The 25442-nt window shown below is 36.2% G+C and overlaps 1 protein-coding gene across 5 annotated transcripts in view; it reads right to left on the bottom strand.

The window, feature by feature from the left end:
* Positions 1–25442, bottom strand: part of cadps2 (Ca++-dependent secretion activator 2) — a 351417-nt gene that overhangs the window by 57180 nt on the left and 268795 nt on the right. For all 5 annotated transcript variants that reach the window (XM_056451362.1, XM_056451364.1, XM_056451365.1 and 2 more), the window contains exons 15-17: positions 18967–19030; positions 18719–18842; positions 12715–12815 (exon numbers count right to left, since the gene is read on the bottom strand). In XM_056451362.1, coding sequence (XP_056307337.1) covers positions 12715–12815; positions 18719–18842; positions 18967–19030 — 289 coding nt within the window. The remainder of the gene's footprint in view (positions 1–12714; positions 12816–18718; positions 18843–18966; positions 19031–25442) is intronic.

Raw genomic sequence — 25442 nt, 5'->3', positions numbered from 1 at the left:
ATAAATTTCATCAGTTTTTTTATCAAAATCTAAATTTTACTCAAACACACTTCAAAATCTAAAAAAACCACCAATTATGAAGACACATTTATCCTATTTCCATTTTTCTGTATTTTCTAGACCACACAACCTTAAAGAATATTCCCAAAACACAACAAAAGAAAGAAAACAAAATAGGGTACAGTACTGATTGCCAAGCATCATGTATGGATACTCTTATAAAAAGCACAACAGAAAAGTGATAATGAGGCAGCTAAAGCCAGTAGAATACAAAAAAATACAACGAAGAGACCTTGAAAATAACCACACAAAGATTAGAGATAAATACAGAGAGAAAGGAAAGTTGATTCTGCGACTGCATGTTTGACTTTGTAAAGATTTACTTGTACATTTCACTTTTACCCTATGTATACAGTACACATATCTCAAAACATTCATAACCTTAAGCACACTTAAATCACAATAAAGTTAATCATTAACTGTTTGTAACCTTTAGATTGCATTTAATTTGATTGTTTAAAGTTTTATTTGAAATGTTCAATCCAAATATGTTAAAATCAAATACTATAAAATTTAATCAGTTAAAAAATATAAATAAGGTATAAATATATCTATCTTTAGAAAAAGCCGGATCCAATTAGTTAAATTCTATGAGATTGGTTTACTTGCCAAATTTACACAGCTCCATACTCCATAATTAAAAAAGCATTAAACACATTGGATTTATTGATATTAGTGCATAAATCTCGTTCTTAATCGTTTTATTTACGTTTAACTAACAAATAATAATCACATATTAGTTCAATTATGTTAAAAGTATGTAATCTAAATGGATGGACATTTCATATGCAATCAGAATACATAAATCTTCTTTGTTAGGCCTAAATATTTTTTTGGAGTGTACAATATAAATCTCACTTAATCTATTGATCTTCATCTATAACTTAATTTCCTAGGATAAGCTCCTCTGATGTGGACCAATGCTCTGAGAACAACCTAAAAAGAACTGCAAACTGCATGCCAATGCATTTCTTAACACATTTCTTTCAAACAGCACATGTAATTCCATGTTACTTGCTGCTTTCTTGGTAGTTAATTGGGAAATTTACAAGCAAATTATCAATGAAAGTTGTTTCAGTGTAGGACACTTCAGTGTGTTCACTCTTGTAGTTCCAGGATTCCCACGCTAAAAGCCAGGTATACTTTAAACAGAATAGAAAAAAAAAGAACTGAAATGATGTAATTTAAACAAAACTCATCTAAAAAGAGCTCAATACAGACTTAATTTTGGACAGATTTTGTTGACATAATTTTGAAATGATGTAATTTTAAACAAATTCCAGACAAAACAAAGTTCATTTTTAGTTTCTTTAACCAGTTCAAAACAAATTCTGCTTGGGGGAGTTTGTTTTGGTCTTAAATATCTTTGAACTACCATTGGCATTATTACTAATGCTTGTTGTTTTTAGAAGTGCACTTGAGCAGCGCTTACAATCCCGCCTGCTGCAGTGGGGAGGTGTCAAAAGGTTTGAAAAAGAATATTATTAGGGGCCGATCACACTATACATGCTTTTTTGTTCAAAAAACGTGAGACGCACCACACTGCCTTTTTGTTTACAAGAAAAAAAAGAAGTGTGGTGAGCTTTTTATGTCGCTGTGCAACGCCTGAATCAGCAGCGTATTGTGCACGAGTCTTGCTGTTGATATTGCTATTATTTTAATATTTAATAATAGTCGTACAGCTCTTGATTACTCAAAACATCAATCACTAGTCTCATCTTCATCTTCAAAAGTCTCCGTAGTCGTTTTGACAACACAAACACTGCTGTCACCTCAACAGAAACTGCGCCTCACTTGAGAATGAAAAAGACGCGAGTAACATGCTTTTTTTCTGCTCAGAGTTTCCGTTTTTTCCAACTGCGAGCGCACAGCACACAATGGCAATAATGTGAGGCGCAGCAGGCAGTTAAAATAAGAGGTGTGCTAGGTGCAAAAGCAGCACGCAAAATGCAAAATCATTTAAAAGCTGGGCCTCTCAATGCAAAAAGCGCATTTAGTGTGATCGTCCCTTACTCAGCCTTTCAAAATTTCTTTTTTTGGCCTCAAACGATTTCAGCCAGTATTGACATTATTCAATACATGCCATCTGTATTGTTAAACACCTTCAGTTTTTATTGGCTTGTTAAGTGTAATAATAAATGTTTATAAAGCGATATAATACTTTCGAAAATCACGATCGCAATATATATCCATGCTTCACATCCAATAGCCAGAAAGTGATACATTTTTTATAAATTGTTAAAATATTGGTGTCTGTGATCCAGAGACTCTTGTGTACACCATGATTTGATATAAAATTCACTTTAATGTGTGATATATGACTAAAAGTGGTCATAAACAAATTGTTTCTCAATTCAAATGAGTAGAGGCTTGGACCCGGAAACCGTATTCCATATGTTACAACTGAACGACTGAATAGACATGGTCCATGTACTTCTTGGGTATTTGACCCGCTTTAGATGCATCATGTGACATTATCACAATGCACATTCAGCCAAAGACAATTCGAACATGGCTATGTTTGTTGAACTGAACTTTTTTTTATAATACTTTTGTTGAGGAAATTTTTACAGTTTTGTTTAATTATTAAATATGATGTATAAGGCTTTGTATGGTTAAGATAAAATTCCATGATTTTATTCATGAAATTACATGAATGGTTGGAACCCTGTAAATTATTATTATTATTATTATTATTTTGGTTTGTTTGATCAAGTTCACAATGTTAATACTGTTTTACTTTGCATTCATGCTGTCATTTTTAAGACCAAACCTTAAGATACAGCAGGCACACAACATCATAAGAGGTTATTAGGTTAGATTTAGGCCATGACGTCAAGTGACCAAAATTTTATGTCTAGCCAGTGTCTAAGGACAACGTTATTTTGACGTCCAATAAAGACGTCAAATTACATTGATATTTGGTTGAGTTTAGGTTGTGTTGGAAAGTGACCAAAATCCAACGTCTGATAGACGTCATAATGGTAACGTCTACACGACATCAAGGTGTAACATGATCAGACGTTGATATTTGGATGATTTTAGGTCAATTTTTTTGTTGGACATTGACGTTGGGTTTTGACGTCAACCCGATTTTAATCTTCAAACAAAACCCAACGTCCATACAACGTTGGGGTACAACATCAATATGAAATTATGTTGATGTCCTGTGTCTGCAGGGAGTACTTGTTGCTCTTTTTCTGGTTTGATTACATTTGGGAAAAAAGCGTTTGCTAAATAACTGAACAAATTTTGATTTTAATAATGCATTAGTAAATGAGAAACTATGACTTATAACAGCTGTAAAAGTCTTGTTAATACTTAGTTTGTGTTGGTAAATATTCAGTGTATTATATACAGTAGTAAACTTTTAAGTGGATCTGCTGAATACTTGGAACATTTGGTGAAGGTTTTCGATGCTTTTCAAATGTTGACTATTGTTTATATCATCAAATATTGATTAATCACTGTTTGGAACCAATTGAGGGCAAGAAAATAGTGAGTAAACTTTCAATTTTGGGTGACATATTCCTTTAAATTATAAAGAGTATAGATTAGATGCACACAAAATGTAACATCTATTTATTTGTTTACCAATACCATACTTGGTACTGTACTTGAAATTTAGCAGAATACAACTATCAAAAAGGCTAAAGATCAAAAAATGACAATTAGCCCTCCACACATTCTTTGTGGTCATCTGCAGCAGATCCGAACCCATAAATCGTACTGACAAAAGCGAAAAAAAAAAAATAAAAATTGTGCAGTCCTCCTACATTGTGCCAAGCTCCTTATTGTCTGCCAGTACGTGTACTGAAGGCCTTTCTGAAAAGATCCATCAAAGCATTTCTCTCTTTGCATTCTTCCACACACTGATTCTTGAGGACGGCCACAGCCAACTTAATTGATAGCGTCAAAGAAAGCCAGTCCATGTTGTCTTGTATTCTTTGCACCGTTCTTCATACCATTCTTTGGCATGCGAGCCAAGAACTTTCTGTCCAAAGTGGTCGCCGTTGAGAAATGGGGATAAAAGTGCAATCAGCCACGTTAAAGAATATGTGATGGAAAGGAGAATGCTGACTTATTGAAGGCTGCTATTGTGTATGGATTTCCGAGCGAGCGCGTGGGGAGGGGAGCGAACATCATTCTTGTCTGATTTTATGTTTTACATTCGCTGGCCTTGAGGGAGCTTGTCTTCAATGCTTTTAGCGGCTGGTTTTCAATGGCGTACATCTGACAAACATCAGAATGAATCGTTCACTGCTGTATCAGTTTCAGTCTAAAACTTCTTCAAAAAATCCTTGGCCATTAGAGTTTCAAAGTATATTTCCATACTCTTTTCTATCTGTTCTAGGATGGGTCAGGATGGTTGACTAGAAAAATGGTTTAGGCATTCCTGCTTAACATTTTTTTGTGTTATTTCGGAATTCATGTTTTTGAAATAGCAGATTGATTTCTTTTATACAACAGGTTGTCCCAAAACGTCCTTCAGAAAGATATTAAAAGGCATTAAAAATGAAACAAGACAGTGGAACATATAATTATGTCTGAGAAAGATTCTGACACAAACCTGAAACTTAATTAACAGGTGCGTTGTATGCGTAGTACATGTTAGTTTATATTATTGTTATATCAACCACAATTAAAAATTGAACATTCGACAAATCCAAACCATCTATATACAAGACATTTTCTCACAATTTTTAGTTGCTGTTGCCATTTAATGCAGATAATGATTCTCTGTAAGAAAAAAAAAATACATAGGATATATAATATAGGAATGTTACATAATAGCGTGTTACTGAAGTTCTGGAAAATATATACAGTATACACATACACTCACCAGACACTTTATTAGGTACACCTTATTAGTACCAGGTTGGACCCATTTTTACCTTCAGAACTGCCTTAATTCTTTATGGAATAGATTCAACAAGTTACTGGAAATATTCCTTAGAGATTGTGGTCTACATTGACATGACAGCATCACGGAGTTGCTACAGATTTGTCGGCTGCACATCCATGATGCGAATCTCCCATTCGACCACATCCCAAAGGTGCTCTATTGAATTGAGATCTAGTGACTGTGGAGGCCATTAGAGTACAGTGAACTCATTGTCATGTTCAAGAAACCAGTCTGAGATGATTCGCTCTTTATGACATGGCGCGTTATCCTGCTGGAAGTAGCCATCAGAAGATGGGTATACTGTGGTCACAAAGGGATAGACATGGTCAGCAACAATACCAGACTGTAGCACTGACATTATACTCAATTGGTACTAATGACTCTAATGTGTGCCAAGAAAATATCCCCCACATCATTACACCACCACCACCAGCCTGAACCGTTGATACAAGGCAGGATGGAGCAATGCTTTCATGTTGTTGACGCCAAATTCTGACCCTACCATCCGAACGTTGCAGCATAAATTGAGAATCATCAGACCAGGCAACATTTTTCCAATCTTCTATTGTCCAATTTTGGTGAGCCTGTGCGAATTGTAGCCTCAGTTTGTTCTTAACTGACAGGAGCTGCAGCCGGTGTGGTCTTGTGCGTTTAGAGATGCTCTTCTGCATACCTCAATTGTAACAAGTGGTTATTTGAGTTACTGTTGCTTTTCTATCAGCTGGAACCAGCCTAGCCATTCTCTGGCATCAACAAGGCATTTGCGCCCACAGAACTGCCACTCACTGGATATTTTCTCTTTTTTCGGACCTTTCTCTGTAAACCCTAGAGATGGTTGTGCATGAAAATCTTGAAGATCAGCAGTGTCTAAAATACTCTGACCGGCTAGTCTGGCACTAAAAGCTATGCCATGTTCAAAGACGTCCCTTCTTCTCCATTCTGATGCTCGGTTTGAACTGCAGCAGATCGTCTTGACCATGTCTACATGCCTAAATGCATCGAGTTGCTGCCATGTGATTGGCTGATTAGAAATTCATCAATTTTGTCAATTGGTGAAGTTTTGTTCCTCGCCACTGGTTTGCTTGGTTTGGGACTTGAGGAGCTGCGCATCGATGGATTTGCTCTTCAGTGTTTGGACTTTCAGCAGTGAAAATTAAACCACACTGAACTGAAATAAACTAAACTCTGAAAACTGGACTGATGCAGTTTTAATTTACTAGAACTCAGCAGCTTCTATGTTAAACTGCTTTGACTCAATCTACATTATAGAAACACTATAGAAATAAAGATAAATTGAATTGAGTGGTCTGTTGAAATTCTTGCAAAATTTGTAATAAAATCATTTAATGTACATGTAGTTTCAGTTAATTTTGATCACGATTTGAACTAAATACTAGCGGCAACCATAGTAACTAAGTGACAGTTGCTGAAGCCTTCATTCATCTGTGTATGTGTACACAAATGTGTGCTTCACTATGCTGATGGAGAGATCAATGGCTCAAAAATATTTGCAAAGAGGTAGTTAATACATGTTATTATAAGCTATTAGATATGCCTGTGTGATGTGATGCATGCTCTCCCACAACAAATACAGACAGACCAGATGTCAGATCATAGCAGTGCCACAACTGAGAGGACATTCACAAAGAATGCGTATTTGTGTCTGAAAATGAGAGATGTGGCCATGTTGCTATTGTCATGCCTCAGAGTTCTTCTGATTTGTCCACTGCTGTGGAACTAACAGTAATGAGCACCACTACATAAAAGTTAAAGCTGTTTAATCTTTACACATAGTCTAAAAAACACTTGTGTGTGAGGAGCTGCAGAAGATGCGTCTGTCAACCACGTTTACATTGAAAATCAATAGAAATATACGATTCTGTCTCACCTTGTGCACACGTGAGTTTTTTATCCACACAAGATCGAACAGTTGTTGTCCGCTGCACCAGCAATTTTGGATAAACATAATAGATCTAGCATTTTCATAAAAAAATAAATAAAAATAAAATAAAAAAAACACACACAAAAAAAAGATTTAAGTTTTAAAGCTTACTGAATCTTATGCACAATTCATGTTTTTCTGCTGTTTTAGGAGAGTGTTGGGCTCAACCTTTTTATCCGTTTTATACGGAGACTCCTAATTATAATTATGTTTATTTTTCATTATTCTATTCATTTTGTACTTTTTCACAAATAGGGTTGGGCATCATTTGGGGTTATTTCAATACCGGTGCTAAATCGATACTTTTCAAACAGTACCAGTGCCAAAACGGTGGCTGATCCGATACATTTGAGCCACAAAATGATGGTAGATGACAAAAAATATATATATTTTAATCCTTTAATTGAACAATATAATGAAAGTTTAAAGTATACATCAATTCATATTCATATTAGATAATATTATTCATATTATATTATATATATTATATAATTCATAACATTTGTTTGTTTGTTAGCATGAATTTAAGATTTGCATTATGCAATTAACATTACATTAGCTTACGCCTAACCTGTGGAAAGCCAATCATCAACATTACGGAACACCTTTTTTCTAGGATTGGGAGTTGTGACCACGTTAACATGGACATCAGTGATCTAATTATTTGCCTTAATCTGAATAAGACAATAATATGATTAAGATGCTCACATGAGTTGCTTTTTGAATGTTCCTTTCATGATCCTGTTTTACATGCTATAGCACATAAATTAATTAACATCGCGTCACCATGCTATAAATGTTTCCTCCAGAGTTTCATGTAATTTCAGGTGTTTCATTTTTTATTTAGGAAGTTCGGCGTTTTCACTTTCAGCAATATATTGTTCACGGCCTGTGACAAACTGAGGTAGGCTATTGGATGAGAATATGAAGTAAGAACTGGTGGAATAGTGTTGTTTTAATGGAATTTGATACGGCACACCAAATGGAAAGACAAAAATTTTCTTTTTGTGACGCGGGTGTCTGTGGTCCTTTAAGGTAATCGAAAATCACTGTTTACATGGTAAACTCTTCATCAGAGTGTTGTCTTAATCATATAAAAATCGCAGTATAGGTGTCCATGTAAACATACTTAGTAAAAGTGGCAGATGATGTCGCAAGCTGTCAAAGACATTATTTTAAGTTGATTCCATGCCCCTCAAATGTTTCATGAAGTGTGACATGTTTCCCCCTAACACGCAACATTTATAAAGCATCTGTTTCACGCTGCTGTGTCAGAATCCCTGCTTAGAATGCTTAGTTTAAGCAAATTTGATGAACGCGATCATGCGTGTTGATGAATCTAAAGGAAGTCGCTTACCAGATGCACTGTACTGCGTGTGCTGCCTACGTGCGCACGTTCCCTAAAAGAGCAAATGGCTAACATGGTGTGACACAACCTATGTGTGCCTTTGATGCACCCCTTGATGCTTCTTACATTCACCCAATGGCACCGAAATTAGGCACCAAAATTCATATGCTAATTCGATCCGGTGCATAGCAGTTACATAGGTACCAGTGCCATAATGGCACCGGGTTTCAGTACCTAACCCTAATCATAAGGCACTTCTCAGTTCTTTAGCAGATTGTGACAAAACAAGCCTGCACTGGGGATTTGTTGCTTATTCACGTTGTACCAAACCGAATCCATATCGAACAGTGACCCCAAAACCCAGGTACATACCGAACCGTGGCTTCTGTGTACCATTACACCCCCAGTGCTGAACAGTATAAGGTATACAGCAGAGATTACAATTACAACTCTGGACTGAAAGATGTAGGGCCAGAGCAGTGTGAGGGACTAGTGACTACTGTGGCCATGGATGTGCTCACAAGCAATGGCCTGTTCACTTCTCACAAAACTTGGTCTTCTTTCATCATGCTTCATGATTCTTCTCTTTGAGGCACCTTGGTTAATTGTAAAACACTGTTCTACTACTGTAGCATGGGATAGCCAGCAACAACTAAAATTCAAGTTTTCACTCATGTTAGAGGTATTCATTATACTTATTATGTTATTATTTTCATTTTCATTATATAAAGATTTGTGATGGATCCAATGTGAATGTGCAGTCTAAAACACAGAGAAGCTGATGAGTATTTCTTGGTAATCTGAAATAATGCAACGCAACACAACACAACACAACATAAAACATAAACAACACAAAACAAACCTTACCTCTCTTCCCTAATGCATTTACAAACACACGGCAAGCGGTAAAGAGAGAGAAAGGGAAGTATGAAATACAATGAATAATCACATTCTTACACACAGTGAACATTAAGAAACATTTCTTTACACCTTTTACAATACAAACTGTGTGAGTGTGAAGATAATTTCGCTAATGTAGCTCTGGGCACACACACCTTGATGTTTCCTTAGTGACAGCATGTGGGACATTTGTCTTGTTAGGCACAAGCGTTTTAGCATCATTGTCTCTGTCATCTGTGACAGCTGTTGGAGGCTTGAGGCCTAAAAATAGTCTGATACCTTGCCAGCAGATGTCTACATTAACACTTTTATTTAGAGAAATGATCGTTGCTGCTGTCAACGGTGCCTGAACATCAATGATTGATCAACTTTCTTTCGATCTTTCTGTTTTTTTTTTATGTTGACGTGAGTGTTAGTGGGCACTGGCCTTGTGCAGATGGGCCGTGGGCGTTGTTTTCCTGTGCTGCTACTATAAGCTGGCACTGGACTGGTAAGCTGTCACTCGCTAACAGCTGTTATGGCAACGTGGTGAAGTAAATGGACAGCAAGACGGTAAATGATCACGAGTCCGCTCAGAAATGATCATGCAATACCTTCTGGAGCAACACGGAACGCCAAAAGGCCTGACGATAAACAAAGATTGATTCTCTGTGTACGTGACTGCGGGCTTCTTTGAGCATATGTTGCATAGGACTGGAAGAGACGTGATGGGATCGATGGTGAATTCACCATGTCTCCAAACAAAAATGGTGGAGTTGAATATTGCTCTTAATAACCCTCGTTCATGATTTTTTTCTGTAAATATATGGTAAAGCTGCTCTACTGTACATTTTCAGATTCATAAAAGTGTTTGTATTTTCCAAATAATATTAATAAACTTTTATGTAGCACCTTTAAAAAGTACACAAGTAAAAGATACATCCATAAAACAAAAGCAAATAACAAAAACAAAGAAATGTTTAGTTTAATTTTAAGTCAGTGTTTCTCGACCACGTTCCTGGAGGACCGCCAACACTGCATGTTTTGGATGTCTTTTATTCTCTGCTAATGAGCTGATTATCTGAATCAGGTGTGTTTGGTTAAGGAGACTTGGAAAATGTGCAGAGCTGGTGGTCCTCCAGGAACATGGTTGGGGAAGTACTGTTTTAAGTGATGATTTAAAAACACTCAGGGAATTTGCATTCAGAATATCAGAGGGCAGAGAATTTGGGTGCCTATGACAAAGAGCGCCCGATCCCCCATGGATTTTAGTCACGTTGACTGACCAGTTAAAAGACCAGCATCAGACAAATGTAAGACACCTGCAGGGGTGTAAGTGATTAAAAGCTCATATAAATATTGTGGTGCTAGATCATTTAAGGCCTTATAAGTAGGGCTGGGCAATTAATTAAGAAGTAATCGAAATTGACATTCAGAACCTACAGTGCATCCAGAAAGTATTCATAGCGCTTCATTTTTTCCACATTTTTTGTCACAGCCTTATTCTAAAATGGATTTAATTCATCTATTTCCTCAAAATTCTACACTGTTAAAAAAAATCTGTAAAATTTACGGAAAAATACAGGCAGCTGTGGTTGTCAGAATTTTTCCGTAAAAATACGGAAGTTTATAGAACTGTTAAAATTATGGAAAATAACCGTATTTCATCAACTGATACAATGTTCAGTTCACAATAACATAGCTTAGTGCATAAAAACGTAAAGTCATTCAATGCACTAATGTGTTCATGTGTGTTTACAATTAACAAAGAGATTTTCACTTCATTAGTAACTACACAGTTACCTTTAAACCAAAGATGCAGCGTAACATCAAATACTTTTACTTCATCTTGGACTTGCACCCAGATGCTACTATCCTCCACAATGGTGACACAAAAACTGTTTTACAGTATTTTGCTGTTTTATTTATTAATTTTACGGTAAAATACCGGCAGCTGTGGTTGCCAGTAACCTACTGTTTTTAATATTTGACATTTGTAAATTCAGTTTACAGAATATTACCATTAAAAATACATTCCACATTCTGTATTTTTGATAGAAATCATTTAACTCCTTAAATCCCAGAGCAAAATCCTCACCAGTGTCCTCACTACAGAGGGTTGAACACTCAGGCAGTGATGAAGTTAATGAAATAATTAAGTGTCTAATTAAAGGAGGATTGAGAATTATTGATGTACAACTGTTAACAAGCAAAATAACTGAAGAAAATAAAACACAAAAAAACACAGCCAAAACCAAAGATGAAATCAACTGAGAATAAAACTCTAAATAAAATATTAATTAATAAAAATAAAACAAATTAAACAGTAAAAGTTTATTTCTCAAGATCTCAGCAGAGATCATTAAACAACTCCATAAACATCAGGAGCTTCACTGATTACTGACCCTTCTGGAAGATGAACCGTCGCCCCAGTCTAAGCTCAAGAGCTCTGTGAAGCAGGTTTTCATTCCAGATGTCTCTGTACATTGCTGCATTCATCTTTCCCTTTATCCTGACTAGTCTTACTGTTCCTGCTGCTGAAAAACATCCCCACAGCATGATGCTGCCACCACCATGCTTCACTGTAGGCATGTTATTAGCTTGGTGATGAGCGATTCCTGGTTTTCTCCAAATGTAATGCCTGGCATTCACACCAAAGACTTAAATTTTAGTCTCATCAGACCAGAGAATTTTGTTTTTTATGGTCTGAGAGTCCTTCAGATGCCTTTTGGCAAATTCCAGGCGGCTAGTGGCTACCGTCTGGACACTCTACCATACAGGCCTGATTGGTGGATTGCTGCACAGATGGTTGTCCTTCTGTAAGGTTCTTCTCTCTCCACAGAAGAATGCTGGAGCTCAGGTAGAGTGACCATAGGGTTATTGATTACCTCCCTAACTTAGGCACTTCTCCCCCGATCACTCAGCTTAGATGGCCGGCCAGCTCTAGGAAGAGTCCTGGTGGTTCCAAACATCTTCCACTTACAGATGATGGAGGCCACTGTGCTCATTGGAACTTTCAGAGCAGCAGAGATTTTTCTGTAACCTTCCCCAGCCTAGTGCCTCGAGACAATCCTGTCTCAGAGGTCTACAGTCAATTCCTTTGTCTTCATGCTTGGTTTATGCTTTGACTTGCACTGTCAACCCGGGGACTTTATATAGACAGGTGTATGTCTTTTCAAATCATGTCCAATCAACTGAATTTACCACAGGTGAACTTCAATGAAGCTGCTGAAACATCCCAAGAATGATCAGTGGAAACAGAATCTATCTGTGCTCAATTTAGAGCTTCACGACAAAGGCTGTAAATATTTATGTACAATTGATTTTTCAGGTTTTTTATTTTTAATAAATTTGCAACAATTTCAAAAAATCTTTTTTCACATTGTCATTATGGGGTATTGTGTGTAGAATTTTGAGGAAATAAATGAATTTAATCCATTTTGGAATAAGGCTGTAACATAACAAGATGTGGAAAAAGTGAAGCACTATGAATGCTTTCCGGATGCACTGTATGATGCAAAAAAATAGCTTTCATTGAAGGAATCAATAAATGATTAAGAGATATTTCACAGGTCTTACCTCAGAGTGATGCTCATCATTCTGCTGTAACACTTCCATACACAGCTCCCCCAGTCGGATCATGTCCTCCAGTTTTTTCTCTGGAGATGCTTGGCTGTTGTCTAATAAAATACAGACGTCAGAAGAATCAAGATTAATGCCCACTACTTCCGTGTATTCACAGAAAAAAAAATTAAATAAAAATATAATAAAAAAATGAAAAGCAACAGATCTCATTCTATGGTCCAACCATAACGATTTAGTCAGCTAAAGTACATTCACAAAAAATCTTGTGAAAATAAACAAAATTGTTAATGGAGCCAGTTAAATTAGCTTTAAATCTAATCATACCTACATGATTCTAGTTAACTACATGATTTATATCTTTTTATAGTTAAAACACTATAGCCAGACCTGACTGACATACAGTGATGTGTAAATGTGTAGTGTAATGTAATGTGGGAAATTGTAGAGTTGCTATACAATGACAGACTGGCAGGGAATCAATAAATATATTCATTCAACAATGTTTTGTTCAGACTCTGTTTGTTTGGTTGATCTTAATAAGTGCTCATTGTCAATTGTAAAAGCAATGCTTTCTTCTTCTGTTAGTGGGTTTGGTATCATCACAGCTTGGTTTGTTAAAGAAAACCTTTAGAATTCAACCAATGAGATGACAGTTTGGAAGCAAAAACAGAAATGGCTGTCAGATAACTTTCAAAGTAGTCTAAATTTTAAATTTTAAAGCAGCGCTTAATTAAGCTTAAACAAGTTATTTATTTATTTTTCACTACAGTGTACACACCAATGTGAAATTATGCCAAAATTGCAAAAATCCTTGTATTCTAGAAAGTCTGACATGTTATGCAAATAATTAAGAATGGCTTAAGAAAGCCACCATACTGTTATCTAACAAACTTCTTCTTCTTCTGAGACTAAATTTAAAGTCTATCTCCTCCTAAGCCTTTTAAGCTATTTCCTTAAAATTTTTGTCAGACCTTCAAATTGGTCTGACTTGAGTTACTATATCTTTTCCAACTGATCCAACTTTTGGTTTTCCTAAAAACAACCTAGAAAAGTCCCATTGACTTAACATTGGGTCAAACTTTGTGAGCTCATAACTCTGCATCAGACTGTCTTACAGACTTAAGAATGGCCTCAGTTTAACTCAGTCTAGCCAGCAGCCAACCTTTACAATTCCTAGCCACTCCCTAGCAACCAATTTCAGCACCCTGGCAACTGTCCCATAGACTTCCATTGTAAAAGACTGTCATTGACTTAACATTGGATCAACCTTTGTGAGCTCATGACTCTGCATCACACTGTCCTTCAGACTAGAGTCTGGCCTCATTTAACTCAAATTAGCCAGCAGTCAATTACTGATAACATTTAAAGAGTCCATATTATGGGTTTTTGAAAATGCCCTTCCATGTAGTGTGTAACACAGCTCTAAGTGAAGAGAAATATCCAACTAAGGCTTAAATCTGTAAGTGTACAGTGTTTAAAACTATTGATTAATCTATAAAGGAGTCGATTCATAGTGCTTCAAACGAGTCGTCTTGATAACGAGTTATTAGGTGTTTCGTGATGATGCGACTACAAAACAAGTAGTTGTGCGCGCAAACCCGGGACATTTAAAACCTGTGGCCCCGCCCACTAACACAGAAAAAAAAAAGCCACACACACAGACACGGGTCGAATGAAGTCACACTGTGCAGATGGATATTGATAACAGTCTACCCAAAGATCAGTATTATAGCCCAGCCTTGAGCAGATCGAGTGCTTCTGGAAACTACATGCTTACAAAGAAGATTTCATCGCCCGTTTGTTAAAGGAAGGATCAGTGCATCATGGATCAGTTTCTTCCCCCATTTCACAAGTGTAAGTACGTGCGATTAAAATTGTTGCCTCGTTTACTCTAGCTTGCAAATGATGTATTTAGTTGTGTTTTGTTACTTGTAACCGTGTGTACTGTATCAGGTTAACTCTTTATATTCTCATATCGTGTGTAAAGCCATGTTGAAAATGCGACGCGTGCCGCTTTGTTTACGGATCGTCAGCTGTTCCTACACACATGCAACGGTCAAGTTTCAAAATAGTTCAGCTCAGGTTCGAGGTGAGGTGTCTAAATTGCACCCAGCAAGCTGAACTGGTGCTCTAGGCGAACGGTGAGGGTAATGTGTGTGTGTGTTGTCTTCTGAGGAGGAGGAGGGTAATGTGTGTGTGTGTTGTGCCCACTGAGGAGAAGGGTAATGTGTGTGTGTGTGTGTGTCTGTGTGAAAAGAGCAGGTAGATTGTGACAGGCTAGGAGATCTCCGCGCCAGTTCTTGGAGTTTTTGCTCAATAAAATAGTTAGTCGTCTTTATTTTCAAGTCCATCGTCTGTATTTACATTCACCCACTGGCAGCCAAAATCCACGCCTTACACTATAGAGCGTGTGTGCACTGTGTCTACTTTTATATTGTTGATTAGCTGCTGGGCATTTCACTCTGTCTCGCGCTGAAGGCTGTCAGTGTCGACCAATCGCAACAGGCTGTCATCGGTCCAATCAGCGCAGATTAGCTTCGCGCTGAGGAGGGGTTTGGGAACAAATGAATTGCTGAATGATTCATATGGGAGTCGCTGGGATAATTAGGTAAAAATAAATGCAGATGATAAGACCATGAAAGTGTTTTTTGACCTTGCATGCATATTAGACTGTTGTTGGAGACCCTTACAACCAAAATATGACCCTATTTCATGTATAATAGGGGCTCTTTACAAGCCACTCCCTAGCAACCAAATTCAGCACCATAGCAACTGTCCCATAGACTGTAACTAGCTGTTCTAACACATGCTAAAAGTTTTAACATCCTACTGAAATGCTAATCTTGATAGAAAAATGCTAGCTACATGCTAGTCATGCAAGCACATGCTAATTCATGCTAACAACAGGATAATTCATGCTAGAAACATGCTATATCATGCTAGAAACATGCTAACAATATGTTAATTCATGTTAGAATCATGCTAACAACATGCTAATTCATACTAGAATCATGCTAATTCATGCTAGAAACCTGATGACAACAGGCTAATTCATGTTGGAATCATGCTAACGTTTCAGTATTTAAAGTGGTTACATAATTGCCTGCAGGGATCTTAAATATTTTAGCCGACTTGATACTTTTCAAACTAAATAAACTACTTCCAACAGGCTTTCTCAAGCCACCATAAAGTTTGTCCTCAAAGTTTAACATCGAGTTTAAAGGTACATTAAATGCATACTGTCCAGCTATTGTTTTTTTAACTTTTTCTTTAAAAAAATACAAATAAAATAAGATTTTAAAAAACATATATATTTTTAAATTAAGAATATAGTTATTTATTATAATAGATGTATATTCTTTTTTTAAATATATGTTTAATTACAATACATCTAATGAGTGATTTCATGTAATTACATAATAAAATAGTAAGTGAAAATTAACTCTAAATAAGACTTTGAATTTACACTCAGAAAATATATTTTATTTTATGCTTTTATTGTTACAGTGTAAATTGTTCATTTAATCTTGATTTAATTGACAACATGTGTTTATTATAGCATCAGGGGAGCTGTATATTATTTATTACATTAAAAGTATTTAATGAAATAATATATACATTGTGCAATATTACTTATATATTTAAAACTACCATTTTGTTGTTGTTTTTCATCTCACATGATGTTTCACATGAATATATTTCTGATATTATTATCAATGCTGGATACAGTTGTGCTGCTTTTTTTTTTTTTAGGATTATTTGATAAATATTAAGTAATAAAAACATCTATACAGAAATATTTGGTCACACTTTATTTTGATGGTCTATTTGAGTATTAGTGGACTGTTTGCTTAATATCTGCTGATACTGCTCCGTTTAACTGACTATAAGAAACGTTTAACTGACTATAAGAAACTTTGTAAGAACATGTTAACTTAAACTAACCCTAACCCCAACCCTAACAGTCTACATAAAATCTAATGAGAATTAGTTGGCATGCAGATGCAGTGTAACTTAAATTCAACAAACGGACCATCAAAATAAAGTGTGCCCAAATACTTTGATCAACTGAATGCACCATTTCCATCAAAGTGTTTTTTTTAAACATCAGCAGGTCCCATATACAAAACTGATACATGGAAATATATGCAAATGGCACATATGACCTACAAGTTTATATTTTGATTTCACATGCATATATACAATGTCATATATGCATCATATATTTAAAAATATCGCAAAGATATCCATTTAATTTTTTTAAAAATATGTACATATATCCAATGACCAAATATGGCCATATATGGACCCAAATATGACATTATAGATAATATGTTTCAACATATATGGGTAACACTTAATAACTACACACTATGAATCATCTTATAAGCATTAGTATCTAGTGAATTCATTATTTGTTAAGCATTAACTCAACATTAATACATGCTAGTAAGCAGTTTATAACTGTAGATACAAATGCTGTATTCATGACTTATAAGCACATTTATAATGTGCTTAATGATTGTTCTTCATGCTTAGTTACTGCTTAATTTTTCATGACTAAGCTAAGTATCGCGTTATTTAAAAATCATTTGTATTTAAGAGTAGTTGAGGGTTTTAAGATCATTCAGAATGAGTTAGTAAATGATTAATAAACTATTAAAATCAACATTTATATCTTAATATTCAGGCATATACTAATAGTTAATTTGTGTGTTCATAAATGCTTTATTAACTCAACTTCATCCAGTTTTGTGACCCAAAGTGAGGACTATTTATGCTTTATAAATCTCTAATAAATTACAATTGGTGGTTCATTCCGCTGTGGCGACCCAGGATTAATAAATGGACTACGCCGAAAAGAAATTGAATAAATGAATAAATAAATGACAATTGAAGGCTCAGTGTCAAATAAACAATACAATCTTATCTAAAAAGTAAAATTACTGTGCAGTTTAAACATTGCAGAATAACAGGAGTTTCAAAATGTAACATAAAATTGGATTAAAAAAAAAAAAAAAAAAAAAAAAAAAAAAAAAAAATATATATATATATATATATATATATATATATATATATATATATATATATATAATAATTGAACAATGTAATATGATACAACATTTTAATGCTATTTAGTGAAGTTTGAACTGTACAGTAATTTTATTTTAGATAAGATTGCAAAGATTTAGTTTTCATTTGATACAGTTTTATTTGTGTATCTTCAAATAAATAGAAATGAATAAAGTCATTTATGTTCTTTTTTCCTGTTTAGAATATAACTTTAATTGTCGTTTATAAGGGATTTACAAAGTAAAAATAGTCCTCACTTTAGATTAGGTCACACAACTGAATGAAGTTGAGTTAATAAAGCATTTATTAAATACAAAGTAACTATTCCTATATGCCTGATTAATAAGATATATAAATGTTAATTTGAATAGTTTATTAATCATTTACTTATGCATTTTAAATATCTTTAAAAACCAGCAATGAATAACTGGTTTGTAAATAATGCGGTAGTCAATTTAGTAATGAAAAAATAATAATTAAAATATGAAAGATTTGTAAAGATGCATACTAATGTCTATTAATGTAGAGTTAATGCTTAACAGACAATAAATTCACTACTTGCTAATGCTTAATAGATGATTCAGTGTGTAGTTATTATGAAGTGTTACCAAGAATTTATTAATTATAGTTCAACATTAACTAATGCATTATTAAAATCCAATGTTGTGCTTGTTAAAATATGTTAATACACTCTCAGTTAACATGAACTAACATGAACTTACGCTATTTAACTTAAATAACGTTAACAAAGATAAATAAAGTAATAAATGTGTTAATAATTGTTTTTTCATGTTAGTAATACATAAACTAAATAATGGGCCATTATTTTAAAGTGTTACCTATATTTAAAAAAAACTTATTTAAATAATTAAATAAATTTTAATTTAATCCTAAAATAAATATAAATATATATTTGGTGAGAAACCTTCAATCTGGGCGTATTCAGTGAGCTGGGAGTAATTGATGAGCGCAGCTTGTTCCAGGCACTTCTGCACAATCTTACGCATCTCTTCAGGTGGGACTGCTGTGGTGATGTCTTTCATCAGAACCTATGGAAAGACACACAGCACACGTTTTTCTCACATTTATTACACATTAAACAAATGCCAGTCCGCTCACAAGAGACAAGCTTGTACTGTGCAAAGCCTGTGTAGTTAATTAACAGACACTCACCCTTTCTAGAAGAGAGAGCGTGGCTTTAAGAGCCCCCTCCGGTCGGCCAAAGGGGAAACAGTACCTACAGGCAAGAAGACGGGGGTAAAACTTGAGTGCTAATTAAATGAAAGCTTAAAAAAAAGAATACTGGCAGAGACTGACATAAGCTGAAGGAGTCAGTCACAAACCGCTGTTTCGCAGCTATCATGGGACAATAATTACGTCTCTTAAATAGAGATGTTTTCCAAAGCCTGTCGAGGAGGGACAGGTGTCAGCGTGCGTTCGGACAATGCCAGGCGGGATGAATGAAGGTGAAAGGGAAGTGGTTCTCATGGAGGCCTCATACCACAGGTGTGAGAGTCCCCTCCGAACAGCCCTTGATGCTTTTTTTTGTGCATGGGGGGCAAGAGGCACACTTACCAAATGACTCAACAAGCTCTAATCAGCTTGGGCTGGGCACCGCACTTAATCCCCGGCACGCCCCGAACCAGCCTTGCCTACATTTGCATAATCCAAGATGTTGTTTGTAGCTTTTGTTTGAGTGGTTTTAGCTGGTTATTAGGTGCTGCTGCTACCACAAGACTTAACCCCCCCCCCCCCCAGTCCCTTTACTAGAGTTTCCAGGACTCTATGGGGGGGCGGGCAGTGGGAAGTTGGTTTAAAAAAAGAACCTATCAGAAAGAGGTGTGGTATACGAGTAAATGGTAAACTGAGATGTTATATAATGATTTTACGTCTGGATATTCGATTACTACATTGTAACTACTGTATTATTACATTGTCATTACAATGTAAGTACATGGTGTTTAAAATGAGGCTTAAAAAAGGTAAAATTTAATTGAAAAGAAATGAAAGAACAATTTGCAAATTAGTAAAACTTTGAATGTTCTGTTGAACTTATACATTTCTTAGCTTTTTGTGTCAGTAAGCCCATATTGTGCATTGTACATGGTTGCAATGGCAACTTAACGCATTGTTTGCTTCATGGTTCACAAAAGTGAATGAATATTGTACTGTATTTATTGTTGAAAGATGTTGAGATGATTTAAATATTTAAAACAAAAATTTGTTATTAGATCTCTGTGTGAAGCACTGGCTGTTGCTCCACACAGGACGTTTGGCCAGAGTAAAAATGGTCATGCTTTACTAAAGGCTCGGACACATCTGGGATGCTTTTCGTTTGCGTTTATCGTCAGCATTTTTCAAAATGTTTTTCCGGATTCAAAACAAAGCAATTTTCACTGGCGTCGAGCAGAAGAGTATGCAAAATCACTTCTTGACGTCAGATGGCGCTACACAACTTTAAGCTTCTGACATCCGCTTGTAACATAGAAGAAGAAGACAAAGTTGACATGCTTGTTGCTATGGATGGTTCAAGTAGCAGCTCCAGCTCTAGCGATGAAGAAATGATTATTGTTTACTAGAGCAGCTCCATGTTCATATCGCCTCTGGGCATCTTCTTCAATGTGCGCTCGCATTGACAGTTTTGCGCTTGAGTCCAAGTGCTGTTTACTGTAACTTCAGCAGCTCCGTGCATGTGAACAAAAGTGCAGGTCTGATTGGTGGAGAAGGTTTTAACATGGTGCGTCAAAACAAAAAAAACGAGCAGGAGGCGTTTTTTTTGAATGACGCTTTTATGCCTGGTGTTTTGCGCGTTGGTGTGCACGATCACATTGACGCCCTTTATTTAGTCATGAGGCATTAAACGCTGATGGAAAGCGCGAGCAAAAACAGTCTCGTTGTGCACGGGCCTTAAGTCTGGTTTCTCTCGAGGTAATTTTCCTTCACTTTCGCCAATTGGTGAAGTTTGTTCCTCACCACTGTCGCCACTGACTTGCTTGGTTTGGGACTTATAGATCTGCACATTACTGGATTTCCTCTTCAGTGTACTTCCAGCAGTGAAAGTTAAACCACACTGAACTGACCTGAAAACTGGACTGACACAGTTTCAGTTTACTGGAACTTCTATGTTAAGCTGCTTTGACACAATCTACATAGTAAAAGTGCTATATAAACAAACATGAATTGTATTGAATTGAAATATCTCAGTGGATAATTACAATTTACGGCAAAATGAATATTTGGAAATCTAGTAATACTTTTGGGGTTATTTTGATGAAACAACAAAGTAAAACAAAAGTGTGATGCAGTACAATTACCAGTGTTGGGTAAGTTACTTTAAAAAAAGTAATAGATTACAAATTACTGACTACTACTGGAAAATTGTAATCTGATTACATTACTAATTACTTCATGTAAAAAATAATCAGGTTACTAATTACTTTACTTTGAAGTTACTTTTAAAACATATATATACACTAAATAAACTGCAGCTCTTTCAGTAATTTAATATCCACTGAAAAACTTTACAATGGGTTGATCACAGCAGCTTGACATATTCAAAAGACTTAAAGAGTTCACCCAAAACTTAAAATTCTCTCGCCATTCACTTGCTCGCTTGTAGCACTTGTTTTTGAATACAAAATAATCATCCATAGTATGAAACAGCACTGCAGTGTTTGGGTGTTCTGTGTTTGTCTGAGGTAATTAGTCTACCGAAATGTGTACTGTATATTCCATACAAAGTTTGAAGCTGATCAGTCAGTTCTTGCCACGTGGCTCTTGTTTTTTTGTGGCGCACACAAAAGATGAGATCTGTGAACTGCCCCAAGCAGCTACGCTTTTCTTCACATTCAGAAGATACCTTTACTCTCGATCCTGCACAAAAATCCAATTTAGCCTGTTTAGACAGAGTTGGGCTGCTGTGTTTTTGGGAGCCGGTGTCATCCTTGGTGACGAGTGTTGTCATAGAATACTTTCTATTCAAGCGCTTGAACAAGTTGCTGGTCGAGTTAAAAGCAGTCGAAAGTTCTTTAGAGACTGGACATAGACTGAATTTCACTGCAATATTTTAGTTTTTAGGCTCAATGAAATCAAAGTAATGTCTGTATTTCCACTTGAAGATGCAGCCACTCTCGACAGCAACCATTTCAGCTCATGTTCTTCAGCAATTTAAAAGCACATGCTTATTAACTTACATTGGAGCAAAAAAACGTGATTTAAAATAAGTATTTGTCTTCTAAAAACTATATTTGTAATGCAAGTAGTGCCATTACATTGACTTGTAATTACATTACTGTAATCAAAGTACACAAATTTAAAAAGTAATTCGTTACATTACTGCGTTCCTTAAAAATGTAATTAGAATACAGTAACACGTTGCCGTGGAACACGCTACACCCAACTCTGTTAATTACATTCAAATGACAGTAACTATAATGCATAATATTCTGGAAATAAATTGCCTGATTTTACATTTAAATAACCACATTTTATTTAGGGTACAATTTTTTGAGAATGAAAGAGTCAAAGAGCATCATTTTACCAGTGTTGCGATGCCAGCCAAAGTGGAGCTTTTGCAAGCATTAGTGGTGCACGCCATTGAAATTAATGGGTTTCACTGCTCAGCGCATCGCATTTTTATTATAGGAGTCAATGGTTACAGGGTTTCAGCTTTCCTCAAAATATCATTAAGACTATATTTTGATGCTCCCTATTGACATTTTGTTGACTAAAAGTTGCATTGCAACTACATGCCAATTACTTCTCGTTTGAGTATTAGTAGACTGTCTGCTTAATATCTGCTGATACTGCTCCTTCAACCTATGACTATAAGAAACTTTGCAAGTACATGTCAACTTACACTAAGGACCAATCCCAATTCTACCCCTTAGCCCTTCCTCTTACCCCTACCCCTCGTTTTGCGCATTCACGTCAAGGGGTAGGGGTGTCCCAATTCTCTTTAGCTTGAAGGCACAGAGCTAAGGTGAAGGGGTGAATAGCCCTTCGAACGAAGAGTTTTCAGGACCACACTCGAAAACAAGGGGTAAGAAAATTTCCTAGAATACACCAGCCACAACGGCAGTATTGCTGAACCCGGAAGTAAGGAGATCCACAAATTAGTATTTTTTGTCATTATTACGAATTTTTACAACAAACAAGCACGTTTTAATATATTCATAACCGCGTTTGTGTTTTACCGTCATGCTTTTTAAAAAAAACTCTAAAATAAACCTGCTAAATTTTGCTATCTATAATCCATAATAATAACTCCTGTATAGCAGTCCCACAACATTCTGACACTCGATGACACTCTAATTGCAATTGTTGTGTTTCCTCTAGGATTTTTTCCAGCTGTGGCGGCAGACTCTGTTGGGCATTTTACACAGTTCTACCAACTACATGTGGCATTATTTCATTGACAAATGTCGTGAACGCAGTATTAAGTCGAGATCACATTCATGTAATAGCCTACGAGCATGTCAATCTCTGTGCCCGAGTGCAGATTTCCTCTGCTCGTGCACAAAACTTCTTGCGCCCTCAAATAAACACTGCTGAATTGTGATTTAGCGCATTTATGTAACAAGTATGTCTCCAACATTTATTAGATTTGCTAGGAATATTTATGAATGTCTCCAACAGACCTACAAAGCGGCATTAATGCGTACAGAAGTAAAGTGAAACGGCTATAAACTCCAGCAAGATAAAGACATTGTATGCAGAGCCACAGACCTTTATCTATAAAGTATAATTACGGAAACTGTGTTCATCATAACTGAAAGCTACGCTGTGTTTGCTGGCCTCACGCATCACCCACCTGTCTGTCAGTCAGTCAGTCAGCATGTCACCTTATAAGGTTAAAAAACGAACGCACAGCACTACTACAATTACAGAAAAGTTTGCGCTGTTATAATTCACTTACCTTTTAACAAGTTTTTGGTGCGATTATAACCCGTTATTTAAAAAAAACTAACAAATGTTTTGAATGAGAAACTGTAATGTAACCGTGGCGGGATGAATTTTAGTGTGGTGCCCCGTCACGGACGAATGAATGTAGTGGAAACCATGAATTGTCAAAAGACATTTTAAAATACGCACCATCTTTATAAATAAACTGCAGATTTGAGTTTTAAACAACTACATTCTCAATCGAACAACCGTTAAAACTTTATTTCATGGTACATTTAGCGCAATATTTGATTATTGTATTGGTTCTGTTTAGTACTTGTGTGAGATTAAATCGGATTGAACTGTCTTTGAATTGAGCTGTTTGCTGGGAGATCGGGATCTTTTTAATCGCACAAGTTCAAAAGCTTATACTCATCAATATGTAATTAGTATACATAGTGTAAATGTGTGATGAATTATAATGAAATGCTAATCAATCATATTGTTGTTTTACAATAAGCTAATCGGTTTCAGGTGCGATCCAAGTCTTACAATTCACTTAAGGGAGCCAATTCCTAGAACCAAACAGTCACTCGACTCATAAACAACACCTACTCTCTTCACCAGACAATGCAGAAAGCCCGCATTGTGAACTTGTCGTGGTCTCATCCAAACGGATTTATCGGTAAGTGTTGAAATGTCCAACTATGTTAACTAAATGACTGTTATATATATTTCTGTATAGCAATTCACCAAGTAACTTGAGCTTCTTTTGTCACGTTCATAAACAGATGGTTTGAGTGCGCCATTTTATAAACGAAGTTACCAGAAGGTGTTTGTAACGTTAATGCTAATTTTGAGGTAGAGACTGTTTGAGTTTTAAAAAAGGTAATCTTCTGTTAACTTATTGTTAACTGTGTTCTATTTTAGCACAGCATTGAGTTAAAGTGACCACAGAGGTTTAGTGAGGATTGAGGAATAAAGTAAGTTAAGGTAAGCTCTGGCCTTCACTTTATTATGACCCTCATTATCAAACCAAAACAAAAATGATATTGTCTAACAATATTTACTAATTAGAACGTATTGTATAGTGTCAAAGAGGCAGAGGAGACACATCAATCAGCAACCAGAAAATAATTGACTGTGAATGGATGACTGTGTCACACCCAGTCTCCCGTGTGTGTTTTTTTTCATCATGTGACCTTCCCCATGTGCTCCTTTGTTCCCGTTCCCGCCATTTGTTAATGTTCATCTGTCACCTATGTCATTTTGATAATCCTGAGATCATACATAATACCGGACCGATACAGAAAAAGTGACAGCGTGTTTTCCCCTAGTTTTATTTCTATAGCCTCTTTTCCCCCAGTGTTTCTTTTCCCTTCCCCTCGCTTTCCCATGGACATCATCTACACCCCCGAGTTCCTGATCCTGATGATGAAGCAGGGGGAAAGCAGCCTCAAGGACCATACGGACAGGTTCCTGTTTTTAGCTGAGCGATCCAGCTAATCCAGCGATCCACGGTCGTTCGTAGATGGTCCTCGGGGCAATCTCTTCGCCTATGTGGAGTGGACACTGGTGAGGAACCGACCATCGTTCGACGTCAGTACCACTCCAGACCCAGCGACCAGCCCAACCACCATCTGCAGGGAGCGTACGCCAGAGCCCACTGCAGACGGAGAGCCACCCGTGGTGTGTGAGCCATCTCCATCAAGAGCGACATAGCAAAACACCACAGAGTAGGAGTAGCTCAACCGTTCGTCTAACCA

The sequence above is a fragment of the Danio aesculapii genome, chromosome 25 (assembly GCF_903798145.1).
Source record: "Danio aesculapii chromosome 25, fDanAes4.1, whole genome shotgun sequence".
NCBI classification, from domain to species: Eukaryota; Metazoa; Chordata; class Actinopteri; order Cypriniformes; family Danionidae; genus Danio; species Danio aesculapii.
The sequence above is the reverse complement of the archived record's forward strand: the minus strand, read 5'-3'. Positions and strand labels throughout refer to the sequence as shown.